This window comes from Mus caroli, unplaced genomic scaffold (assembly GCF_978045245.1).
Source record: "Mus caroli unplaced genomic scaffold, Mus_caroli_1 scaffold_4, whole genome shotgun sequence".
NCBI lineage: Eukaryota > Metazoa > Chordata > Mammalia > Rodentia > Muridae > Mus > Mus caroli.
In genome coordinates, this window is record NW_028227259.1 from 94,623,729 (window position 1) to 94,647,876 (window position 24,148).

Sequence of the window (24,148 nt, forward strand, 5' to 3'; positions counted from 1 at the left end):
AGGCCAGGCCCCGGTGTGGTAGAAATGGTAATTTCCGGGTAGGGTTCATAAGATAATCAAAAGGAATCCTGGATTCAGCGACTAGATTAATATGTAAAGTAAGAGACCAGACCTGTGTTCTGCAGGAGATGAGCCAGAGAATATTTTAGGATAAAAAGAGAGAACAGCTTGGAGAACTGACAGACAGACAGACAAACACCCCCCCCCCACACACACACACACAAACACACACAAGCAAACAGGACACAGACCACCAAGAGATAACTGTAGAGTAGCTAGCAAGCAGAATATAGACAGAGAAATCTCCAGAGAGAAAGCAGAATATAGAGAGAAGAGAGAAGCAGGCTGGAAAAGCTATATCAAGCAGAACACAGGTCATCAGCTTGGATCCATGATTTGACTTTGAGTTGTTGTTTTTGCTGCTCTCAGACCCCTACCCCTTTTCCAAGGGATGTCTGGTCCTTGGCACTTGCCTATGCACAGACAAAGTTTTATCAAAATTCAAAGTTTTATCCTGATGCCCACAGTCTAAGACCTAGATCTTTTAATGTGGTATATGCATTGCTTGCCTAACCTGTAATCAGGTATGTATTGAACCTCTGTAATAAATTGAAATGTTGCTATAAGAAACTGTTACTGTTAGAAAAGCTCACACACAACTTCAGCCTTGGTATGTAGACAAAAACATACAGAAAGGATATATTTTTACTAAATAGTATTGATAGCACTTGTAATTGTCATGCTTAATTATAAACAGTCTAGCTTGTTGAGTATATTATTTAAGGAAAATGTTTTATCAAAATCAGAAAAGAATGTTGAGTAGACAGACAAATATTTTCATTGATTTATTTAGTTTGTGTCTGTCTTTGATTTTCTCTCTCTCTCTCTCTCTCTCTCTCTCTCTCTCTGTGTGTGTGTGTGTGTGTGTGTGTGTGCATATGTGTGGGTGTATGGGTGTATGAAGATGTGTGTGTGTGCAGTACCTATGGAGTCCAGGAAAAGGTGTGAGATACTCTTGAACTGGAGTGACAGGCAGTTCTGAACCATCCCATGCGGATGTTGGAAAACAAACTCTGGTCCTGGGACAGATCAGCATGTGCTCACAACCACTCAGCCATACCTCCAACCTCACAAGGGATTACATTTCGGTCTTATCTAGTAGGAAGTGGGGTGTAGTGCTGAGGTATGATAATTTTACTTCTTTCTTCACCTCTATTTCTTGCCTGCCAGAAGAAACATCTTTAGTTAGATAATGGAATAAATGGCTGGGACCTAATTGACCAAAGATTTCAAAGAAAATTTGCTAAGCCAACCAGTGCTGGTGCTATGTTAATCTTTTATCTCTGCTGTGAACATTGTCACACTGCCAATATTAGCAGCAAGAGCATCCGGAGCAGCCATTCCTGCCAGGAAAAGGCCAGGCTGGGCAGCAATTTACTGTAGCTCTCTGCTGTGCAAACTTCTAAGGAGTGATGAAATCTGAGTAGCATGTTTTTTACTTGGCTTATTTTCTTCCTGATTGGAAATATTCAGCAAAGTAAGCTCACAGTTGGGGCTGTGTGTATGTGTCCTGTATGTATGTATATGTGTCTGTCTGTGTGTGTCCAATGTTTGATGGAGCAATGTTGTGGTTTCCAGGTTGATTTTCTTCTTCATCTTCTGACTCAAGCAATTAGTGTTACATATTCACTCACATGTATAAAACGTGAAAGGGCCACAAAACAATACTTTAGTGAAGAACACACAGCACACTGTTTGTTAAGTCTTACATAGTCTGTTAAGATGCAGTTCTAGCCTACTATGTGTTATTCTATTATAGTTAAATATTGGCATAACCCACAAAAGTTATTTCAGGAAACAGTACTGTGGACTATGACTTATGGTTATAAAGTATTGTTCGGGACTCTTCTTGATGACAAAACCAAACTTGGCCAGTCTGTACTGGGATTTCCTTCTTACCACTGCTTCCTGTACTTTGAGATCAAGTAAAGAAAGATAGGATGCACAGACCAGTTAGACCAGCAGTTCTCAACCTGTACGCCAAAGCCCCTTTGGGAGGTCAAACAACCCTTTCACAGGAGTTGCCCATGACCATTGGAAAACACAGATATCTGCATTATAATTTACAACTAGCAAAATTACAGTTATGAAGTAGTAACAAAAATTGATGATTGGGGGTCAATACAGCATGAGAAAATGTATTAAAGGGTTACAGCATTAGGAAGGCTGAGACCCATTGGGCTAGACCCTTCTCACACCTCAACCCTCAACCAGAATTCCAGAATTCCTGGTGTTGGGAATACCTGAGAATTTCATGGTGAATTTGAAGCGTTTGATGTTGCGATGGCCAAATAAACAACAAGAGTTCCCTAGTCTTGTTTCTGTTGCTAGAACAGAATGCTATGGATTGAGTAGCTTAGAGAGTAAATGAATTTACCGCTTACTGTTCTGGACATTGGAGGTTGGTGAGTTCCAGAGCATGGTACTGATTGATGAGGGCCTTGCTGAGCATCATAACGTTGTCAAGGAGTAAGTCATCAGGTGAGGCAGGGAGAGAGGGAGAGAGAGGGAGGGTGAGGGGGAGGAAGAGTGGGAGGGGGAAGGGGAGGGAAGGGAGAGGGGAGGGAGGGAGAGAGAGAGAGAGAGAGAGAGAGAGAGAGAGAGAGAGAGAGAGAGAGAGAGAGAGAGAGAGAGCTGGTCCATACCACCCTGTTATCACCACCACCACTGCCTGCTACAGCCAACCAAGTTCTAAAACAGCAGCATTAATCCACTTACCAGGCAGTGCCTTAGTCTCCTAAGCACATCTTAAAGGCCTCACCTGAATGAAGACCCTTACAAAGAGAAATAAAATTTCAAAAGGAGCTTGGAGGAGACAGTCAAAGCAAAGCAGAGGGTCTCTAGGCTGCAGTGCCTATGGAGGAGACTGTTATCGTCACATCCCGGTGTAGGTTCCTAGAATAAATTGGATAGTTGAAAAAGAAGAAAGAAATCCATATTGTTCAAGAAGAAAGATAAACAACTAAAACACAATGCACAGACTTGATACAGATTTGCAACCTGGCCTTTCCTTCTGGTCGCTGGTTTTCCTGTCTTGTGAAATACTGGCTTTAAAGGACCCTGATATAGCTGTCTCTTGTGAGGCTATAGCCTAGCAAACACATAAGTGGAGGCTCACAGTCAGCTATTGGATGGGTCACTGGGCCCCCAATGGAGGAGCTAGAGAAAGTATCCAAGGAGCTAAAGGGGTCTGCAACCCTATAGGTGGAACAACAATATGAACTAACCAGTACCCCCCGGAGCTCGTGTCTCTAGCTGCATATGTAGCAGAAGATGACCTAGTCGGCCATCAGTGGAAAGAGTGGCCCATTGGTCTTGCAAACTTTATATGCCTCAGTACAGGGGAACGCCAGGGCCAAGAAGTGGGAGTGTGAGGGGTGAGTGGGGGGGAGGGGAGTGTAGGGGGGAGGATTTGGGGGACTTATGGGGTAGCACTGGAAATGTAAATAAAGAAAATATCTAATTAATTAAAAAAAAAGACTAGGAGTCAATCTTGGATCTGAATGCAACTTCCCGATATGATCACACAGCTTTAGCTTTTTACCCACAATTCAGCGGGTCGCATGGAAGCGCGTCAGCAGAGAGATACATGAAAGGGTAACATGCTTTGCACGTATTCCTCAAGGACAGGGGGCTTTTGAGAAGCCACTGGGCCTAACAACACTGTTGAGAGACCTGTCCTTATTGCCGCTGCTTAACAGTCTCATACCCAACTGCAAGCCCTTTTATTTCTCATCCCTAGTGTTCCCAGCCTCACCTTTCTAACCCCAAACGTTTCCTTTGCCCTCCAGCATCCACTCACATTGCATCATTACGACTGCCATGATCCAGTTTTTAATCTCTTACAAAGCAGTTTGCAGACATGATCCTCACCCCTGCACCACCACCAACAGTGTTTCTCCTCTCTTCAGAACATCTGAGTGCTTTTGGGGGCCTAACAAGGATGCTCTCTGTGTAGCCACCAGCACCCTCCAATTTCAGAGTGCCCTGAATGCATTATTTGGTTTTATACCTACCTATTTTTTATTAGATATTTTCTTTATTTACATTTCAAATGTTATCCCCTTGCCTCATTTCCCCTCCAAAAATCCCCTATCCCCTCCCCACTCCCCCTGCTCACCAACTCACCCACTTCCACTTCCTGGCCCTGGCAGTTTCCTACTCTGGGTCATAGAGCCTTCACAGGACTAAGAGCCTCTTCTCCCATTGATGACGGACTAGGCTATCCTCTGCTACATATGCAGCTAGATCCATGAGTCCCTCCCTGTGTTTTCTTTGATTGGTGGTTTAGTCCCTGGGAGCTCTGGGGGTACTGGTTAGTTCATATTGTTGTTCCTCTTATCAGGCTGCAAACCTCTTCAGTTCCTTGAGTACTTTCTCTAGCTCCTCCATTGGGGACCCTGTGCTTCATCCAATGGATAGCTTGAGCCTCCACTTCTGTATTTGTCAGGCCCTGGCAGAGCCTCTCAGGAGACAGCTGTATCAGGCTCCTGTCAGCAGGCTCCTGTTGGCATCTACAATAGTGTCTGGGTTTTTATACCTACCTATTACATGCGGAACTTCTATATAGTTCATGAGTAATTCCTCTTTTCTAACCATCTGGCTTTCCTACCTGTTCTCATGGCTTTTAACCTCCTCCATTTCAGAACCTTTAGAGGATTCATGAGCTCAGTCTTCAAGAAGAGCCCCACTGAGGACATCATTCTCTCTAGAACGTGCCGCATCTAAGAACACAGACATTAGCAAGCCCTTTGCCCAAACTTTTACTCATGACCTTTGGCCTTCTGGCTATTGAACTTCGAGTTTATAGTAAATGCATTCAACATAGAGAATTAATAATTTCTTGGGGCCTCGCCATTTTCCTCTATTGTAGGGAATCATTTCTAAGTTGTCCTCTCTATGGCTTAAGGTTTCCATCCTCACTAACTTTATCCCGTTTCTATCCTCAAATTATACAATACTATTTATTGTAAATGGAATTGTGTAAACTGATAAATTTTTTTATGAAACAGTATGTGATGCCTTCTGATCCTAGTGGGGCCTTCCCATGTCTTGCAATCCTTTGGTCCATTAATGTCCACTACCTTTGGACCTTCAGCATTGCTTTCCCAAATCCTATCCACAAATCCATCCTCTGGAGCACACAGCTCTTTCACTGGTCTTAATTTCTCAGTAAAGTAAACCTACTTTCCTTCTCCCGCGTGACAGTTCCTAAGCTCCCCTCCCTGTATCCGCAGCATCTCCATGGATATTGTTTCTTATATTAAAAAATTTAACTCCCCATAACTCATATGCTAAGTAAAAAAAAAAACAATAAAACCCATTAACCTCAACAGATTTATTTATTACTTATTCATTTTATTTACTCTGCTTAATTTTTATCATGACAAAAGATAAAATTTATCACAAAAAATTGTACATCTTGGTGATATTTGTATAGTCTTGTGCAACCATCACCGCCATCCATTTCCAAAATGCCTTCATCATATAAACGGAAATCATACATCTGTTCGATAACTTCCATGGCTGGCAAGATAGTTTAGTGGGTAAAATACTTGCTGTCCAAGCATTAAGACCTAAGTTCATATGCCCAGCACCAAAATAAGGATGAGGAGTGACTGTATGCATGTCTCTATGATCACAGCACTGTGGAGGTCTGGATAGATGGGCAGATGCCAGGGTTCGGCAGCCAGCCAGTCTATCCAAAGCTGTGAGGTTAATGGGGAGCCCTGACTCCAAATCAAGGTGGAAAGCAATCAAGGTAAACATCCCAGTGTCAGCCTCTGTTTTCACATGCACCCTCCACATACATCCAACACACATGCACACACACACAAACAATAATAATAGATTTCTAAATCCCTTTCCCCTGGGCCACCACTATTGTACGTTCTGTATTTATGCCTTTCCTTTTACTGAATGGAATGTATAAAATGTTATTTTTTAGTTTCAATAATTTCATATCCTACTGGTTTGCTTTAGTTAACAATACTTTCAGTAACTTTTACTTGAAGGATACTTTACAGATGTTAAGTGGTTGTATTTTTATATTAGTTCTATGAGGGATATTTTTGAGACTTAATAAAGAATGGAAATGTTTTATGTTGACTGTGTACATTCACTCATCCACTTGAGTGTGGATGTGCATATATTAGTACAGGGGCCGGCTGAGGCTTCAGACGTTAGCTGTCCCTGGAGCTGGAATTACAGATGATTGGGAGTTGCCTGATAAGTGAACTTACCTCTTTTGCAAGAACAGAACATGCTCTTAGCTGCTGAGCCATTCCTCCAGCCCCAGTGAGCTTCTATTTTTAAGACATGACTCCAGTAAGTTGTTCTGTGATTTGCAGCTTGTATATATCAGTGGCATCCAGCTATAGTAGAACAAGGAGGAATTCTCTTATCACGGTACGTTTCAAAACAGCTAATCTTAGGAAGTTTGGAAACAGGTGTAGTGTTTGGTGAAGGACTCTCCTGTGCATGTGGCTACCATTTCCTTGCAGAGTCCTCAGGGAAGAAGGGAGTGGGTAGTAAGACTCAGTACAGGTGATCTCTGAACTCTCATGGGGCATTAATCCTAATCTGAGTACCCACCTTTATGATCATTCAATTTGTTGCCAATAAAGTTGTAAAGCACCACTTCTCTTCCTTTATTTGGTAGCTATTTGCAAAATGCTTAACTAGCACCCGGATGCTAGTACCTTTCTTCTTAGTGTATCAGCTCTGTGGAGCAAATGCTACTATTGGCTTTCTTTTACAGATGAGAAACATACTTGAGGTTGGAGAAATTGCCAGTGACCATTCTGAGAGGACACGTTGTAGCTGAAGTTTTAATCCTAATAGTCAGGCTGCCTCTGTAGCTCCACGTGTAGAGTACACCCAGACCAAGGGTTTCTTCCATGATAACTCCAGGTCTCCCTCACAGAGACATAGAATCAATGGATGTTCAGCTAGGATCTACATTCAAATACCCAACAATGACAAAAACAAACAAACAAACAAACAAACAACAATAACAACAACAAACTGGAGACCTAAGGCTGCATTCAGGCAGATTCTGAAATTGTTTAAATAGAGAGCAACAAATATGTCAGAAATTATCTAAGTCTGGTGTATTGGCTCCTGAGTCTAAGAAGCACTTGGAAGGTGGGACGAGAAGGCTTGGAAGTTCAATAGCTAGTTCTAGGTAAGCCTGAGTAGTAAATAATAATAATAATAATATTCAAAGACTCAGTTTTACAATACAGATAGATTCAGATAGCATGAAAATAGTTGTACAAGTAGACTAATAGTTATATAAAGCCATAGCCCTTTGCAGTTAGACTGGTGCGTGTGATATCTGTGGCCTTTTATATCTAGGAACCCCGTCCTCAGCCCAGAAAAACCCCCACAGCTTTCCCGTGGACTTTCCTTAGTCAAAACAAAATATGACCTGCTATACAGCAGGGTAAGGATGCTTCAGGAACCACACTGGGAGTTTGGAAGTTCGGGAAGTTCCCAAGCTCAAAAAACAAAGAGGAGATTGCTACAGCATTCTAAAATAAACAGGGACCTAACCTTGAAAGTGATCTTTCTCCTCACCCTCTTCACATGCCTCCCTGATACAAACCACCAGCTGTGATTTACCATAAAAACAGTAGGCAAAAGCAAACTGGGATAAGAGAAGGTAGATGTCTTTTTAAAGAATGCGTTAATCTGAGACAAGAACGGAATCTGCAACACTCAAAAAACAAGACAAGCTTCCATCCCGGCAAATCACTGTAGTACCAAGTGGAATCCTAGGTGGCGTGGCTCCCACGTGCACATAACGCGGGTGACCCACCTCGCCCTGAGCACTGAAGACTCTGAAGTCTCACTCCTCCCCCCCCCCCCCCGCCCCACCCCTTGAGCCATCACTTGTCCAGCGAAGCACGTCACTCCCTCCCCTTTGGGACTTTGGGGCAAAAAGCAAAAATCCCAGAGTCTAATCCTTGGGAGTGGAGCAAGGGGGAGGAGCGATGTCCTTTCCGGTTGCGGGGAAACACCCTGTACTCCGGGAATTTCCCTGGCCCGGAGCTCTGGAGTTTCGAGCATAAAAGGGGCTCGCGGGAGCCCTAGAGCTCCACATCAGGACTCAGAGCCTCTAACCAGCTCCAGCACTCCAGACTCCAGCCACACTCCAACACAGCACCATGATCCCAGCCACCCGCTCGCTTCTCTGTGCAGCGCTACTGCTGCTGGCCACCAGCCACCAGGCCACAGGTAGGTCTCACCATTGCCATTGGGGGAGGAGGGACCTCCGGTGAGCGCAGCCTCCCACAGTCCCGCTGACCCAGAGTCTTCTCCCATAGGGGCGCCTGTCGCCAATGAGCTGCGCTGTCAGTGCCTGCAGACCATGGCTGGGATTCACCTCAAGAACATCCAGAGCTTGAAGGTGTTGCCCTCAGGGCCCCACTGCACCCAAACCGAAGTCATGTGAGTATCTTCCCGGGTAGCTTCTGCCACTTCCAGAGTCGCCCAAACCCTCCCTCGCCCCCACACTTCTCCTAGTGGGAATGCCTAACATGTGGGTCCATCCTTCTCTCTGCAGAGCCACACTCAAGAACGGTCGGGAGACTTGCCTTGACCCCGAAGCTCCCCTAGTTCAGAAGATTGTCCAAAAGATGCTAAAGTGAGTTGTGACTTGTGTTTGTACCTGAGACTAGAGTCAAGGGTGGGAGTACTGGCATATGATCCCTGAACGTTAATTCTATCAAGGAGAGTCTGTGTTTATCAGGAAGTCGGAAAGTTGTGGTTATTATTTTGATAATTGACCTTAATTTGAGATCATTAATTGGTTCTGATGCTAGAGAATTGTGTCCTCTTGGCTATTACCACACTCAAAACCCCGATGCAAATGGACAGTGGCAACAGTTCCTAAAAGATGGAGAAGTCGCCAATAGCCTATAAAGTCTCTTTAGGGGCTGGCAAAGCATGCCCGAGCCTTCTTTTGCCAGTGAGATTTTCCTGAGTTCAAGGCTAAGGTCTCTGTGAATGTTACATAATTTATTGAATTTAAGCCAAGTAGGGGAGATAATAGCAGCTATATCACAGAGTTGTGTGTGAGAGAGGATTAAAGTCACACTTGTAAATTAACCCATGGTGAAGTAGGGGTTTTGTTTTTGTTTTTTTTTGTTGTTGTTTTTGTTTTTGTTTTTCCAAGTCAAGTGATTGACTCCACAGGAACCCACAGTACAGAACCCTGGGTGCAAGTGTAGACATGTAGAGCTCCCATCTGGAGCCTGAGGGACTGGAAATAAAAGAAGAAGGGCTTTGATGACTCTTTGTAACAATGACTCTTTTCTGATTGCAGAGGTGTCCCCAAGTAATGGAGAAAGAAGACAGATTGCTCTGATGGCACCTGTCTGGTGAACGCTGGCTTCTGACAACACTATACAATGTCTTTTGAGGGTCCTATTTATTTATGTATTTATTTATTCCACAAAGTGTGTGGTTTTTATTTTACATTAATATTTAACAGTGTGGATACATTTCATCGATGGTAGTTCAGTTCTGCTTGTTCAGTTTAAAGATGGGTAGGCTTAAAATATTTCATTAAATTAATATTTATTGGGAGACCACTAAGTGTCAACCACTGTGCTGGAAGGTGTTGTGCGAGAAGAAGCGCAGAGAGATAGATAAGAGTTTAGGATCGTGTTTTGTGTTAGGGTGAGGACATGTGTGGGAGGCTGTGTTTGTATGTCTTGAAAAGAATGTCAGTTATTTATTGAAAGTCGTCTTTCATATTGTATGGTCAACACGCACGTGTTGAAGCTTCCCTTGGACATTTTGTGTCTAGTTGGTAGGGCATAATGCCCTTTTACATTTTTAACCCTGTTTCTCCTTGTCTCGTCTCGCTCGGGACAGAGAAGTTCAAAGGACTGTTACAAATGAAGTAAAAATAAAAGTTTTATTAAAAAAAATAATATGGGTGCTTTTTGTCTTATTCTTCCTGACATGGTGGTGTATAGTAAATCTTGTACCTATGATGGCTGGAGTTTCTTATGACTTGCGTACTTAAGGAGAAGCAATTGCTACCCCTGATAAACACATTCTATGGTTCCCCAACTTTCCCCAATAATTTCTAGCTCTACACTGACCAATTTTTTTTACTCAAAAAATTAGTTCCTTTTTTTAAAAAAAATACCTTTGCTGTTATTATTGTTTAATTTTGAAAGAGGGATCGTCTACAGCCAGACCACCCTGAACGAACTCCATCTCCTCTGATCTCAGAAGCTAAGCAGGATTGGGCCTGGTTAGGACTTGAACGGGAGAGAGGGGTCATGCAAAGCTGTCTAGACTGGCTTTGAACTCCCAGTCCTTCCTCTGCAGGCTCCCTGCACGCCAGGATTACAGTTATGCAGAGTGGACACACCTGGCTCTGAAATTCTTGACAAACTCTTGAAGTTCTTATAAACATGGTAACAAGCCCTTTGGTCTGTGGGTCTTCCAAAATGTGTAATTATCTTTCCTTTTTAATGAGGTTGGTGACCAGAAGCGAACAAGTGGATTCTTTCTATGGACTTCAAAGCTTTATGTTAATGAAAATGCTAATAAAAGTAATGGCGTATATGGGTAAATACACACTGTGAAGTAAAATACGTGGTTTAAGGAAGCAGAATGAGAGCTACTGAGAGGTATGGCTTCGAAATATACCATGTTTTATCAATGGGTCACATATTAAGGAAAATATAATCAGGTAAGAATGTAAGGCATGGTGGTGCACACCTTTAATGCCAGCACTCAGGAGACAGAGCCAGGTGGATTTCTGAGTTTGAGGCCAGCCTGGTCTACAAAGTGAGTTCCAGGACAGCCTGGGCTATACAGAGAAACCCTGTCTCCAAAACAAAACAAAACAAAACCAAAAAGAATGTATATTAGGATACCTAAGTGATACTTTAGAAGAAAAGGGAAAGTTTAGAACTTGAAAAATATGAAAGGCAGATAAAATAGAATAAAAGAAATGACCTCAACCATGCATGCAAAAACCTAAAGAGATAACCTGAGGAGTGTCTGGGGAATCCAACAGAAAATCCCCAAAGGTCAGGCTTAATTTCTCAACCCGTGGCACCCTGAGCTGGGCTGCTGGCTTGCTGTCATAGAAGACCTGAGAAAAGCAATGCATTGCAGAAAGTTTACCAGCCCAAAACCGTACCACATGGTCAACATGACTCTCACCAGTCAGAGCTTTCAAATGACTGCGGTGCAGCTGCTGACAGAAAAGAGGATGGAACTAACCAGTACCTCGGAGCTCTTGACTCTAGCTGCATATGTATCAAAAGATGGCCTAGTCGACCATCACTGGAAAGAGAGGCCCATTGGACACGCAAACTTTATATGCCCCAGTACAGGGGAACGCCAGGGCCAAAAAAATGGGAATGGGTGGGTAGGGAAGTGGGGGGGAGGGTATGGGGGACTTTTGGGATAGCACTGGAAATGTAATTGAGGAAAATACGTAATAAAAATATTAAAAATAATAATAAATAAATAAATAAAACTTAGCTTGACACTCTTAAAAAAAAAAAGAAAAGAAAAGAAAAGAGGATGGGAGAGAGAAGGGCTCGTCAGTCACATGGGTTCTCTCCCACCTTATCCAGAGTCCCAGAGCATGCAAGAGAATGGCACATAGATTCGAATTTGAGGAACATTCCTCAAAATATCCAACAAGCACACACTTCAAAATTGTCTATCTGAGGGAAAAACAAGACACAATCAAAGACATATACAGATAACAGAAGACAGAGAGATATGAGAGCCAGACACAATGATGTGATGTGAATCCGGAATAGGAGAAAAAAAGACATGGATGGAATACTGGTGAACTTTGAATAAGGACTGAGTTTAGTGAACAGCAGTGCACTGGGAACAGTCTCTTGGTTTTGATAAAAACCTCTGTAACTATGTTGACAATATGAGACACAGAATGAAAATTCAGACAGAGGCGCTTTCTCCCACATAAATATTTTCTAATTCTAAAATTATCCTCAATTTAAATTTCAAATTTTCAGCATGGTTTTGGAAAATGTACAGTAAGTAAAAACAACTAGGGGATAGACTTTTTAATACAACGGTAATAAAGTTACAACAAACTTAAATGGAACTAACAAATAACCCAATTTTAAAACTGGGGAACAGAGCTAAACAGAGAGTTCACAACTGAGGGATCTCAAATGGCTGGGGAGCACTTAAAGACATGTTCAAAGTCCTTAGTCATCAGGGAGATGCAAATCAAAATGTCCCTGAGGTTCCACCTCACACCAGTCAGAATGGCTAAGATCAACCTCAGGTGACAGCAGATGCTGGCGAGGATGTGGTGGGATGTGCTTATCATTGGTGGGATTCCAAACTGGTATAACCACTCTGGAAATCAATCTGGCAGTTCCTGAGAAAATTACAATTAGCCCTACCTGAAGACCCAGCTATACCACTCCTGGGCATATACCCAAAGGATGCCTCACCATACCAGAGGGACACATGCTCCACGATGTTCATAGTGGCCTTATTGGTAATAGCCAGAAGCTGGAAACAATCCACAACAAGAAAATGGAGACAGAAAATGTGGTTCATTTACACAATGGAATACTACTCAGCTATTAAGAATGAAGGCATCAGGAGTTTTGTAGGCAAATAGATAGAACTATAAAATATCATCCTGAGTGTGTGTCGAAAGGACATACATGGTATGCACTCACTAGTAAGTGGATGTAAGCCAAAAAGTACAGAATACCTAGGATACAACCCACAGAATTTAAGAACTTTAACAAGCAGAAAGGCCAAATGAGGATGCTTCAATCCCACTTAGAAAGGGGAAGGAATTAATCATGGGAGGCAGAGGGAAGGAGGGATTTGGGTGGGAGTGGGAGAGGAGGTGGAAAGGGGCAACAGGATTAGGTATGGGGGGCACAGGAGAGAAGCCCAAAGGGCCAGCAGAGTGAATGGAAATATGTAGCCTCAGAAGATGGGAGATAGGAAGACACTCTAGAAAGTGCCAGAGACCTGGGAGGTGAGAGACTCTCAGGATTCAATGGGAGGGACCTTAGATGAAATGCCCAACAGTGTGGAGAGTGAACTCAGAGTCCACCTCCAGTAGATAGAGCCTGAAGAGGAGAGATGATGTTATTAACTCACAGTCAGAATTTCTGACCCAGAATTGTTCCTTTCTAAAAGAACTGCAGGGACAAAAAATGGAGAAGAAACTGAGGGAAAGGAGGTCCAATGACTGTCCCAACTGGAGATCCAGCTCATGGGGAGACACCAAGGCCTGACACTATTACTGATGTGTGCTTATAGCATGGCTGTCCTCTGAGAGACCCAACCCGCAGCTGATTGAGACAGACTGAGATACTTACACCCAACCATTGGGCTGAAGTCAGGGACCCCTATGGTTGAATTAAGGGAAGAACTGAGGAAGCAGAAAAGGAGGACAACCCTATAGGAAGACCAGCAACACTCAACTAACTGGGACGGGACCCCTGGGAGCTCCCAGACACTGAGTCACCAACCAGGGAGAATACACGTTAGTCTGAGGACCTGACACACACCTATATCAGAGGACTTCCTGATCTGGCTTTTGTGGGAGAAGATGTGCCTCATCTTGAGAGAATTGAGGCCCCAGGAAGAGGAAAAGGAATAGGATGAGGAACTATTGAAGGGGGAACAAGGAGGGAGTAGGGGGCAAAGGGTGGAATATAAATAATAAAAACAAAAGGACAACAACAACAAAAGGTCAAAGACTGGCTATGAAAATAAGAAAATCTATGCTTCCTGAAGATATTTCTTAAGTGTTTGACTCTAAATAGCTTAAAATAAGTGAAAATGAAATGTCTCCCACCACACAAAACCTATATGAGAGGAACTCAATATACATCATCAGTTACTAAAATATTATTGATACATTTATGAACAACTGATCTATTAGTGAAGTACATATAGAAACAAGCAGTCACGAGAGAATAAAGTCTGATTCAAAATATAAAGGGGGCAACTATAGAAGAGACAAAGTAATGTTTAAATTTTACAAATAACATTAAAATACATAAAACAAGTTGGTAAGACTAACAAAAAGCAGTCGAAAAATCAGGCTCCATAGGTAAAGAAGATTTTTTTTGTATCTTGTGTAATGGTGGTCCACACCTATAATCTCTGTCCTTAAAGTGTCTGCAGTAAAAGACTTGTCTTGGCTACATGGTGACTCAGAAGCCATCATATGCTACGTGAAATTGTGTCTTTTAAAAAAATGGATTAAAGATAACATGTTACTGTATGGTCCATGCTGGCCCTAACTATTTAATTCATGAATGACATCTATATATTTTATCTGCATAGCCGCTGTGTTAGCTTCCCATAGGTAAAGATTCTAGCCTTATCTTTAACTCAATTCTTAATAGGGAAGGTATTGAAATATTGCTAATAGTACGGAAAAATTAAAAAATAGAATTGAGTTGGCTTGACTGACATTTCTAGATAGCTTGCCTGTGATTGCATAAATGACAGTGGGTGTGTTGTTGTTGTTGCTGCTGTTGTCTTGCTTGTTATTTGTTGTTTTATTTTACAGTGCCCAGGAAACTTTTTCTACAGGAGGCTTCATATTGGCCTTGAAGAATGTATCAAAGACAGAAAAAGTTGAAATGCTACAGAAATGCACCCTGCTCATCACTTTTTATAATGTTGTTGCCTTTCTTGTTGAAATAGATATGACCATACACTGTGCATGCTGGCTGTGGCTAATAACTCATCCCTCAGCTTCCTGAATTTGATTTCACAATGCCAGAGTCATCTTGCTTCTTCATATACAGCATAAACATCTAATGTGATTAAAAAATATTACCATGGAGACGTGGCCTTATGCCTTATATTTATTTTAGACGTAGTTTTGTCAATTTTGGAGTTCCCATATTTCTTAGGTTGCATGACAAGAATTTAATGCAATTTAACTACGTGATACTGCCTCCACAAAAGGCTCTAATTTTTTAAAAAATGAAACAGGAACACATAGTTTTGTATTAAGAGTCATTTTGTGTCAAAGTCTTGGAATATATTCCAGATCTAATATATTAGATTAGTATTAGTTATTACTTAGTATCAATTAAAGTGAATTTTAAAAACTACAAACTACTGAAAGCAAAAAAGATTCTTAGAATAATAATAGTAATAGTAGTAGTAGTAGTAAACTAGCTAATTTAGTGGCTAGAAGTATCCTACATGGAAAATAATTCTTTCTTTTCTGTTTTACCTTATTCGTCTTTTACAAATATGTCACTACCTCTGATACATTATACCTAATAAATGTTTTTGGTTTTCATCTTCATCATCACTTTCTTCTCTTATGTGATTTGAACAATGAAAATCTCTTACCCTCCTCAGTATAGACAGCAGATAAACTTTACAGTGTGACATTATGCACATTGGCCACGGAAACAACTTTATGTGAGTAGCAGCCTCCCAGAGGAAGTAATATCCAGAGGAATTGACAAGATTCTAAGGGTCATAGTGCCCCTCTTCCTGCACACAGGCTAATAAGATCAAGAATGGGGGCGGGGAGCAGACTGGGTCTTTAAGGAGGCCATGTCTTGGGGGAGGGAGGAAGGTGAAAAAAACAAAAGAGAAAACAAAAAGGTCTCTCACCTTTTTGCTCAAGACATGGCCTCCTCAGAAACACTTATAAGTGTCCCAGTGGAACAAATAGAAGGGTAAACTGTGTAATGGCAGACAACAAAGAATGCTAGCTAATTCTCCACGGGCAGCTCTGATGAGCTCAGGTACTTACTACGTTCTCAAGATTGAAAAAGGAAGGAAAAAGTTACTAAACATTAGCCAATAGGGAAGTTAAATTTTTTCCAGTTTGTTTTATTGGGAGGGAAAGGAAGTATGGGATGAAATGAAACTCTTAATGAAGTTGTGACCTTTTCTGGAGGAGGAACTATGGAACTATATAGGAAACAATGACAACTTAAAGAATGCTGTAATGAGAAAACTGTGTGTGTGTGTATATGTGTGTGTGTGTGTGGAAAGCAGAAGTCAACACCATGTGGGCGCAGGGAATCCAGACTCAGGGTCTCAGGCTTCTGTAGCACACACTTTGCTGACTGAGCCATCTCCCTACTCCCAAAGAACACTTTTTTCTTTAAGACTGTTGGTACAAAGCATGTCTCAGCATAGTCTTTTTTTTTTATGTCTTTCCCTATAACTGTGTCAAGATCTAATGAAATCTACCCTCTATGTGTAAGTGTCTGGACAATGGAATTCAGAATAAATGAATAATTTGTATTCAGTAAGGAGCTATATGCTGAAAAATTAAAATTGAATCACTAAGAATGAGTTATGAGTTTCAGGTCTTCTTTTTTATCTTGTTATTGATTATCCCATATTTAACCTTTTTTCTTGCAACAACAAAACACGTCAAATTAAGTGAATTACTAATATAATTATGAATATGTTACTTGGCCTTGAAAATCAAAGTATCTCATTTACTTACAAGGCGAAATGCCATTGAGTTTTGTTTTAAAAGATTGAATTTATCTTATCCATTCGGAGAGAAGCTGGAAAACATTACAAACAGGCATGCCTCAGGAAGTCCAGCTTTGTGGCAGGGAAAGGTACTTTAGGGGAAAGTCTCAGGTACACTGATTGCTGAGTCCTGGTCCAAAGTCTCGGTGACTATGGGACACGGTCCATGCAGGATCTTCATCTTTTTAGTCCAGATTCACAAAGGACCCAGGGGAGGAACTGGCCTGTGATCTGCTGCTGCCCCCACTTCGCCTATGCACCTTTCAAACAAGTCTTTGCTTGCTCTGTCCTTTCCCTTCAGAAGGTTTCCTGCCTCTCGGAATTATCTCCTTTCCCTGGAAGGCTTCTTTAACATTGTCAGAACAGAGAAGGTCCCCTGTGTCTGAAAGAGCTCCCAATGCCACAGTGGGAACTGGATTATTACCTCTTTTCTCCAAATACCTTGAGTGTGTTTCACATAGCTTATCACAGCCTCTGTTGTGTTTTTGCGTCTTCCCCCTCAGGTATGTATCTTCCCGATTGAAAGGAGCGGTCCAGGGTCACAGGGTCTCCTACCTCTCTCTGTGTCCAAGGCACCTAACTTCATTCTTACATTATAAATCTTGAGAACTTACATTGAAAATGCTGAGAGAAAAGGAGAGAGGAAGTTTAAAAGCAAGCTGAAACGTCCGTCTTGATAGAGAATCTATCAATAAGCGGAGTCCATAACACACAACTGAAGGCGAGATGGACTGAATGAAAAAGAGAATCGATTGGTCTTTCTGGGATACCTAAAGCCAGGTGAGAGTGGGTGGAAGGCAGAATTTCCAAGCTCAAAGCTTAGACCTGGTGACTGTTCTCACTTGGGCGGGATAGGTGGCTTTTCTCTAGACTGCCTCAGCTTCAAGCGGCCTCTCCCAGATCAGGCTCTGGCAGAACTCCAAGGTGCTGGTTTGCCAGCTGCGACCCAGCAGGAAGTAAGGACCTGTTTTGTATTTTTTAAAAAATCATTTCCTGACAGAAAGGACCAGAGGGATTTTTTTTTTTTTTCTGACTTGGACATGATTACATCATTTGCCCGCTGGCAAGCTTACCAAGGCCTCTACAACGTTGAGACTCAGCCACAAAGGACTGGCAAATGCTCCGTGGCTCTGTCAGCTTACTTCCAGAGCTGTGCCGTAGATCACTTGTCTTGAACCCAGACTGGGAAGAGAGAGAGAGACAGCAGGGACTGGAGTCTTGCTTCTCAGAGGATAGTTAGGACTCTGTCATCAAAAGTCAGCAAAAAAAAAAAAAAAAAAAAAAAATGCTGAGAATCAGGCATAAAAGACGAGCATATTAGAGATGCACTCACGCATGCTTTGGATTGAATGAACTGAGAGATCTAGACACGTTTTAGTCATTCATTTTAATTATATGCAGATGAGTGCTTACCTAAATACATATATGGGTACCACATGCACGTCTGGTACCCACAAAGGCCAGTTCTGGGGAACTGGGTAATAATCCTCTGAATAAACAGCGAGGGCTCCTAACTGCTGAGTCATCTCTCTATCCCTGAGTCAAGGGATTTAACGCATTGTTCCCTCAGCTAGATTCATTTGTAATTCAGGAAGCACTAACTACAAGAGCTCTGGCAGACATCTTGATTCCTGGTGGCAAGTAGGAAAAGCGGCATCCACCACTAGACCATCCTTGCAGCTTCATCTACGCTCAGGATGAGCACAGCTCTGGACTTAAAAGATCTCTCATGTGTAAAACATCAAAGGATGATAAGTGAATGCCTCGTGGTGGTTCCATTCCTTTCAAATTGATAGTATGATTTTAAAGTTTGGGCATAGAATTTGTCATTTTATTCATACCAAATATAATTGGCTGGAGCTGGTACTTAACACTTCCAGAAAGAATTGAATTATTTTAGTATAACATCATTTCTCTTTAAAGCTTCAAAAACAGCAAGTCAAAGGTTGTTAGGGACTGGCTATGAAGATGGGTATTATGTTAGAAGAAAAAAAAATGCTAGTATTCCATTTTGTAAGCAACTGTTGCTTTACTCTGTAGTTCCTGGCATATATTTAGTAATTACTTTTTGAAACATTGTATGCTTCAGAGACTGCTGTAGGAGCCCGGTACTTTATCCTATTCTCTCTGAGTATTTCCTTATGTCAACATATCAGATTACACCTGGAAATCCCTACAGCAGATAGTTTCTGTTTTCTATTATCATAAAGAGACTAATGAGAGGCAGGTGGATTTCTGAGTTTGAGGACAGCCTGGTCTACAGAGTGAATTCCAGGACAGCCAGGGCTACACAGAAAAACCCTGTCTCGAAAAACCAAAAACCCAAAAACAAAAACAAAAACAAAAAACAAAAAACAAAAAAAAAAAAGAGAGACTAATGGGCTGACCAGCATCCTGATAATACTGAAGGCAAATATTTCAGTTATAAACCTGATAAAGTGGTCACATTAAATCCACAGAAGTCTGTGAGCCTTATCTAGGCAGTTAAAACTCATGAATAAAATGTCCATGAATAAAACGCCTCTTAGAAGCTCCAATTTCCACCGGCTTCAGTTCTGAAGAGGATGTATATTAATTTGGGAGGGGGGACGACGACAAAGCATACATATGTGTTAAATACACCACGTTCGTTCTACAAATGTAAAGTCTTACTGGGAGTACAACACCCAGATGTTACACCACTTTACCGATTTTAAACATTAGGAAAGCCAAAGTTGAGCCATGAGATACAAACATTAAATAAATAATAAAACCCCACAAACCTATGAATCACTTATCTCAGGAAACAGCTAATTCTTTATAAATTATACTAGTAATTGGGATGAGTATGTTCATTCATATTTTGTGGTTTTAGTTGATAAACCAATTAAATTAGGTAAGAGACTCATCTAAATTCTTTTTTCCCCCTGAGACAGAGTTTCGTTATACAGCCCCCATCGCCTGGAACTCACAGAGATCTGGACACCTCTGTCTGCCTAGGGCTAGGGTTAAATGTGTTTGCCATCAATCCCTGCTCCAAATTATCTCCTAAGGGGAGGGGGGCAAAAATGAATAGAAAATTGTTTTGTTTTTCAAGAATTATGTGTGTGTGTGTGTTGTGTGTGTGCGTGTGTGTGTGTGTGTGTGTGTGTGAGTGTGTGTGGCTTTTACTCTTAGGTGAGTCTTGTTTTAGTAATATGGAGGCAAAACCAGATTTTATTATTATTTTTTTTTACTTTAGCATTTATACAGTGAGTTTTTAGAAACATTAACATTTATTCATCTGAACATTTTGAGATAATTATTAGCATTTGGGTGCATTTCAAAGATAAGAAGTTAGCACATTGGTCACAGGTGGGAGTCTATGTCCCAGTATCTAGTGGCACAACATTTCCTATCTGGCAGCTTTGAATATCCACCTGCCTCTCACACACTTCTCTGTAAAACGACCACATGGCTCTCAGATTGTTGCACTCAGACCCACGACTATCTACAACTTGTGTTCTAGGTGACCAAGAATTAAAACCCAGGGTGAGAAAAATGTGCTAGTGAAAGACAAAGGCTAGAACTGAGGGCTACAGTAGTTTTTGTCACAATCAGTGAAAGCGCAATATGATCCTCTAGTGGAGAAATCAAATCACTGGGACAAGCAAGGATGTATACAGTGGGGGGACGACGACTAGATTTGCCTCGATAACAAAGGGGGAGAGAGAGAGAGAGAGAGAGAGAGAGAGAGAGAGAGAGAGAGAGAGAGAGAGAGAGAGAGAGAGATTGAAATCTGGCATTTAAATATTTCACAGATACAGGTACACGTTTGTTGTTAAGCGGACATGTGAAGGGCGCTACCTCCTCTAGGTGTCAGCACTGACTGGCGAGTAGACTGTCCCCAGGAGAGCCCTTGCCTCCTGCAGCTGGAGACCACTGAGAGACCACCAAGTCTCTATTTCTTGAATTCATGAAAATCTCTTACAGCTGATGTGGTGCTCACCGGCACACTGGAAGAGCCTCGGAAGTTCCAGAATTTCACAGAGGAAGTTATATGAGATTACAACACTTTGTCCTAGGTTAAACATGAATTAAACTTTTGACACATCTTCCCCCCTCGGCCCCCCCGCCCCCAAGTCCGGTAGAAGGATATGACACAAAATGTGATTTACTCGTGCTCAGTACACCGCAGGAACAATGCACTCTTGTGTACAGCCTGAGATGACTAAATTTCAACGGTGTACTTACACAGACGTAAATAAATCTTCATCTAGTACTATCTATGAGTATGTAACTAATAGAGAAGCAACCCCCCCCCATCCCCCGCGCGCTCGCGCTTGAACACACACACCTTAATTTCTCCAGTCCTAATGACTAAAGTTCCCCAAACTGTTAGGTCTCCACTGATGACATAGCTCAGTAACCACTGTCCTCTAGCAGGTGGTCACTTCAGCGCAGACATCACTTCCTTCCTTTTGAGGATTTGGGGAAGGACATCCCAGGGTCCCATAGTGGAAGGGCAGGGCAGTAGAATGAGGCAGGCAGCTCACGCGCGCGTGTCCCCAACCCACTCAGCTTTGGGGCGGGGCTCTGTGCTTCCTGATGGGGGGGACCCTGAGCTGAGGGAATTTCCCTGGTCCCCGGGCTTTTCCAGACATCATACATAAAAGGAGCTCTCGGGACCTCAGAGCCCCAGACTGCGCCTCAGTGCCTCCAGAAAGCTTCCTCTCGCACTCCAGACTCCAGCCACACTCCAGCCTAGCGCCATGGCCCCTCCCACCTGCCGGCTCCTCACTGCTGCTCTGGTCCTGCTGCTGCTGCTGGCCACCAACCACCAGGCTACAGGTGGGATTCGGATTCGAGGCTGATGTTTCTGGGAAAGCCTCAGGTGGGCGCAGCCATCCCCAGCCCCTCTGACCCAGTGTCTTCTCCTACAGGAGCTGTTGTGGCCAGTGAGCTGCGCTGTCAATGCCTGAACACCCTGCCAAGGGTTGACTTCAAGAACATCCAGAGCTTGACTGTGACGCCCCCAGGACCCCACTGCGCCCAGACAGAAGTCATGTGAGTGTCTCCCTGGATAGCCTCTGCCATGGCCAGAGTTGCCCAGACCCTCTCCTGCCGCCCCATGCTCACTCCAAAGAACCCTCGTGCCTTATAATGATCCCCACATCTCTCTGCAGAGCCATTCTCAAGGGCGGTCAAGAAGTTTGCCTCAACCCTGAAGCCCCCCTGGTTCAGAAAATCATCCAAAAGATACTGAACAAGTGAGTCGTGATTTGTGCTTACACCTGACTGGCATCCAATTTCTGAAAATTATAGCAGGAACAATCAAGGTTAACTTCAGTTCAGGAACCTGGATTTTCATTGTTAACTTTGCCTTGTGAGCATCAGTTTGAATTGATAGAAGGATATGACCAGCTCCTTTCATCTACACACGCAAAATTCCTTCCTTAATGGATGGATGGTCACTGTGTGTCCCTAAGAATTAAGGAGATAGAACCAACTAGCCCTGTTGTAAAGCCTGTTATCTATTAAGATTCAATACTTTACCCCTGCCCTTTCCATGTCTGTGAGCTGTAAAGTCTAACTCTTGGTTTTGGTCAAGGTGAGCCTCTAAGGCTTCTGGATGAAGAGCTGGGGTTTCCAGTAAGAGGCTTGAAATTCAGGTGTAGGCTTTCGCTCTTATCCTGACTGAGTTAAGTGAAAAAGCAATAGGTACTGTTCTTGTTACAAAGTACTCGAAGTCATGACATTTTTATTCTTAACATCATTTGGAAAGGTTCAAGCTGGTACAATTGTAACGCCAGCTCTACTATTCTAGTTTCAAAGCGTCCAGAGTGTTTATTGCTGGAAAGTCCAGCAATAGGTAACAGGTCCCTTGTGTAGCCTAGAGATGATTACGTTTGGAGAGTAAATCAAGGTCCAGGATGAAGTCAAAAGAAGAGGGCTCTGCAACCCGCCTTTAAGATACCCACTAACAGCAACCGTTTTCTCATCACAGAGGCAAGGCTAACTGACCTGGAAAGGAGCCGCCTGGGCTGCTGTCCCTCAACGGGAAGAACCAAACAGAAAAAAACCAAACAGCACCCGGGAAGCCTGGATCGTGCCTGATGTGCCTCGCTGTCTGAGAGTTCACCTATTTATTTATCTATGTATTTATTTATTTATTTCCATTGCCCAGATGTTGTTATGTTTATTATGATATTTAAAGATATGCATTTGCTAATTCACTGTAATATCTTAAAAGGTCATTTTAATATGTTAAAGTTTATTTTAATAATGTTTAATGTGTTCAATTAGAGTTATTTAACTTATATAGTTGGAAGGTGATACATTTTTAAACCTATTTATTCATTAGTTTCTGGGGAGAGGGTGAGTTGGGCACTAGCTACATCACACCCACACAGTGAAAGAGACTGGGGATAAGGGGTAGGGTTGGGGATAAATAGATGCAGTCGGATGGCTTTCATAGAAGGAGTGTGCATGTTCACATCATTCTTTGTAAGCACTGAGAAGAGTAGAACAGCTGTTATTTAGGTTTCAGTGTTTCTAAACTATATGTACAACATTTCTGATGCTGAACTTTCAATGTAATGTTGTGAGTATCCCTTGGACATTTTATGTCTTCCTCGTAAGGCACAGTGCCTTGCTTAGCAATTGTTTTGTCATGCCTTCTCGTGTCTTGAAGTGGACACATTTATTTATTCATGTACTTTTACAAATAACAAAAAATAAAAACTTCTGTTAAAAAAATCCCGTGCTTAAGTTTGTTTTATATATCTCAATATTTTATTCTTCCATCGTACTGAAGGTGTCAGGAATGCTTAAGAAACCATCTTTCCTGCAGGAACAGCTACTAGCTGGAGTCTCCCTTGTTTCTGTCAAGAAGGCACACTTGATGCCTTTCAAAGTCTCTGCAGGATTTGTCTGTCAAAGAATCCCTCTCTAACATATTCCTTCCCCCAAGGAACAGCTTGAGGTTCAGCACTAGTCTGAGGAATTTTAAAAAAGTGTTTTTAAAGATCTCATTTAAATTATTTTTCCTAAACTTTTATTTATTTGTGTGTGTGTGTGTGTGTGTGTGTGTGCGCGCGTGCGTGCGTGTTTATAAGCAGGTTTTGCTTTCCCTCCTACTGAGGTTGATTCGGAACTGCAGTAATGTGGCAGGGTCCTTCTTCAGAAGTCAATCTGTGCAATGAAGATAAAGCTTAGAAAACATGAGAGACAGAGCACTTTGTCAGTGTAAGGGACCACCATGAGGAGTTTCTCCTAACTTCCAGGGATAGTTGGTTTAATTTCCTGAAATGCAGTGCTTTTCTAATGTCACCAAGTTTGAATGCTCTCTGAGCATGTCAGTTTCAATGTAAGCTTCCCAGACAGGCAGGTACACACGGAAACTCCAGAACAGAGGTAAAGATTGACATGAGGCAGGGAGAGCTAAGCTGTGGAAATACCCTCCAGACCTGAGCAGGAAGAGAGAGAGAGAGAGAGAGAGAGAGAGAGAGAGAGAGAGAGAGAGAGAGAGAGAGAGAGAGAGAGAGAGAGAGAGAGAGAGGCAGAGACACAGAGACACAGAGACAGAGACAGACAGAGACAGAGA

The 24,148-nt window shown here is 42.3% G+C and overlaps 2 protein-coding genes across 2 annotated transcripts; both read left to right on the top strand.

The window, feature by feature from the left end:
• Nucleotides 1–8,103: 8,103 nt before the first annotated feature.
• Nucleotides 8,104–9,950, top strand: LOC110294443 (growth-regulated alpha protein). Its single transcript, XM_021162681.2, has 4 exons — nucleotides 8,104–8,301; nucleotides 8,391–8,514; nucleotides 8,630–8,710; nucleotides 9,392–9,950. Exons 1-4 carry the CDS (start codon nucleotides 8,232–8,234, stop codon nucleotides 9,405–9,407), a joined length of 291 nt encoding a protein of 96 aa, XP_021018340.1. The 5' UTR covers nucleotides 8,104–8,231; the 3' UTR covers nucleotides 9,408–9,950.
• An 11,318-nt stretch (nucleotides 9,951–21,268) lies between these two features.
• On the top strand, nucleotides 21,269–22,956 carry LOC110295209 (C-X-C motif chemokine 2). The gene is made up of 4 exons (XM_021163688.2): nucleotides 21,269–21,393; nucleotides 21,486–21,609; nucleotides 21,729–21,812; nucleotides 22,550–22,956. Exons 1-4 carry the CDS (start codon nucleotides 21,315–21,317, stop codon nucleotides 22,563–22,565), a joined length of 303 nt encoding a protein of 100 aa, XP_021019347.1. The 5' UTR covers nucleotides 21,269–21,314; the 3' UTR covers nucleotides 22,566–22,956.
• The last annotated feature ends 1,192 nt before the right edge of the window (nucleotides 22,957–24,148 follow it).

Bases quoted from the DNA above. Each gene is read 5' to 3' on its own strand.
- LOC110295209 (XM_021163688.2), top strand. From the start codon at position 21,315: ATGGCCCCTCCCACCTGCCGGCTCCTCACTGCTGCTCTGGTCCTGCTG. The intron at 21,394-21,485 runs GTGGGATTCGGA...CTTCTCCTACAG, and splicing joins CACCAACCACCAGGCTACAG to GAGCTGTTGTGGCCAGTGAG. The intron at 21,610-21,728 runs GTGAGTGTCTCC...ATCTCTCTGCAG, and splicing joins TGCGCCCAGACAGAAGTCAT to AGCCATTCTCAAGGGCGGTC.
- LOC110294443 (XM_021162681.2), top strand. From the start codon at position 8,232: ATGATCCCAGCCACCCGCTCGCTTCTCTGTGCAGCGCTACTGCTGCTG. The intron at 8,302-8,390 runs GTAGGTCTCACC...CTTCTCCCATAG, and splicing joins CACCAGCCACCAGGCCACAG to GGGCGCCTGTCGCCAATGAG. The intron at 8,515-8,629 runs GTGAGTATCTTC...TTCTCTCTGCAG, and splicing joins TGCACCCAAACCGAAGTCAT to AGCCACACTCAAGAACGGTC.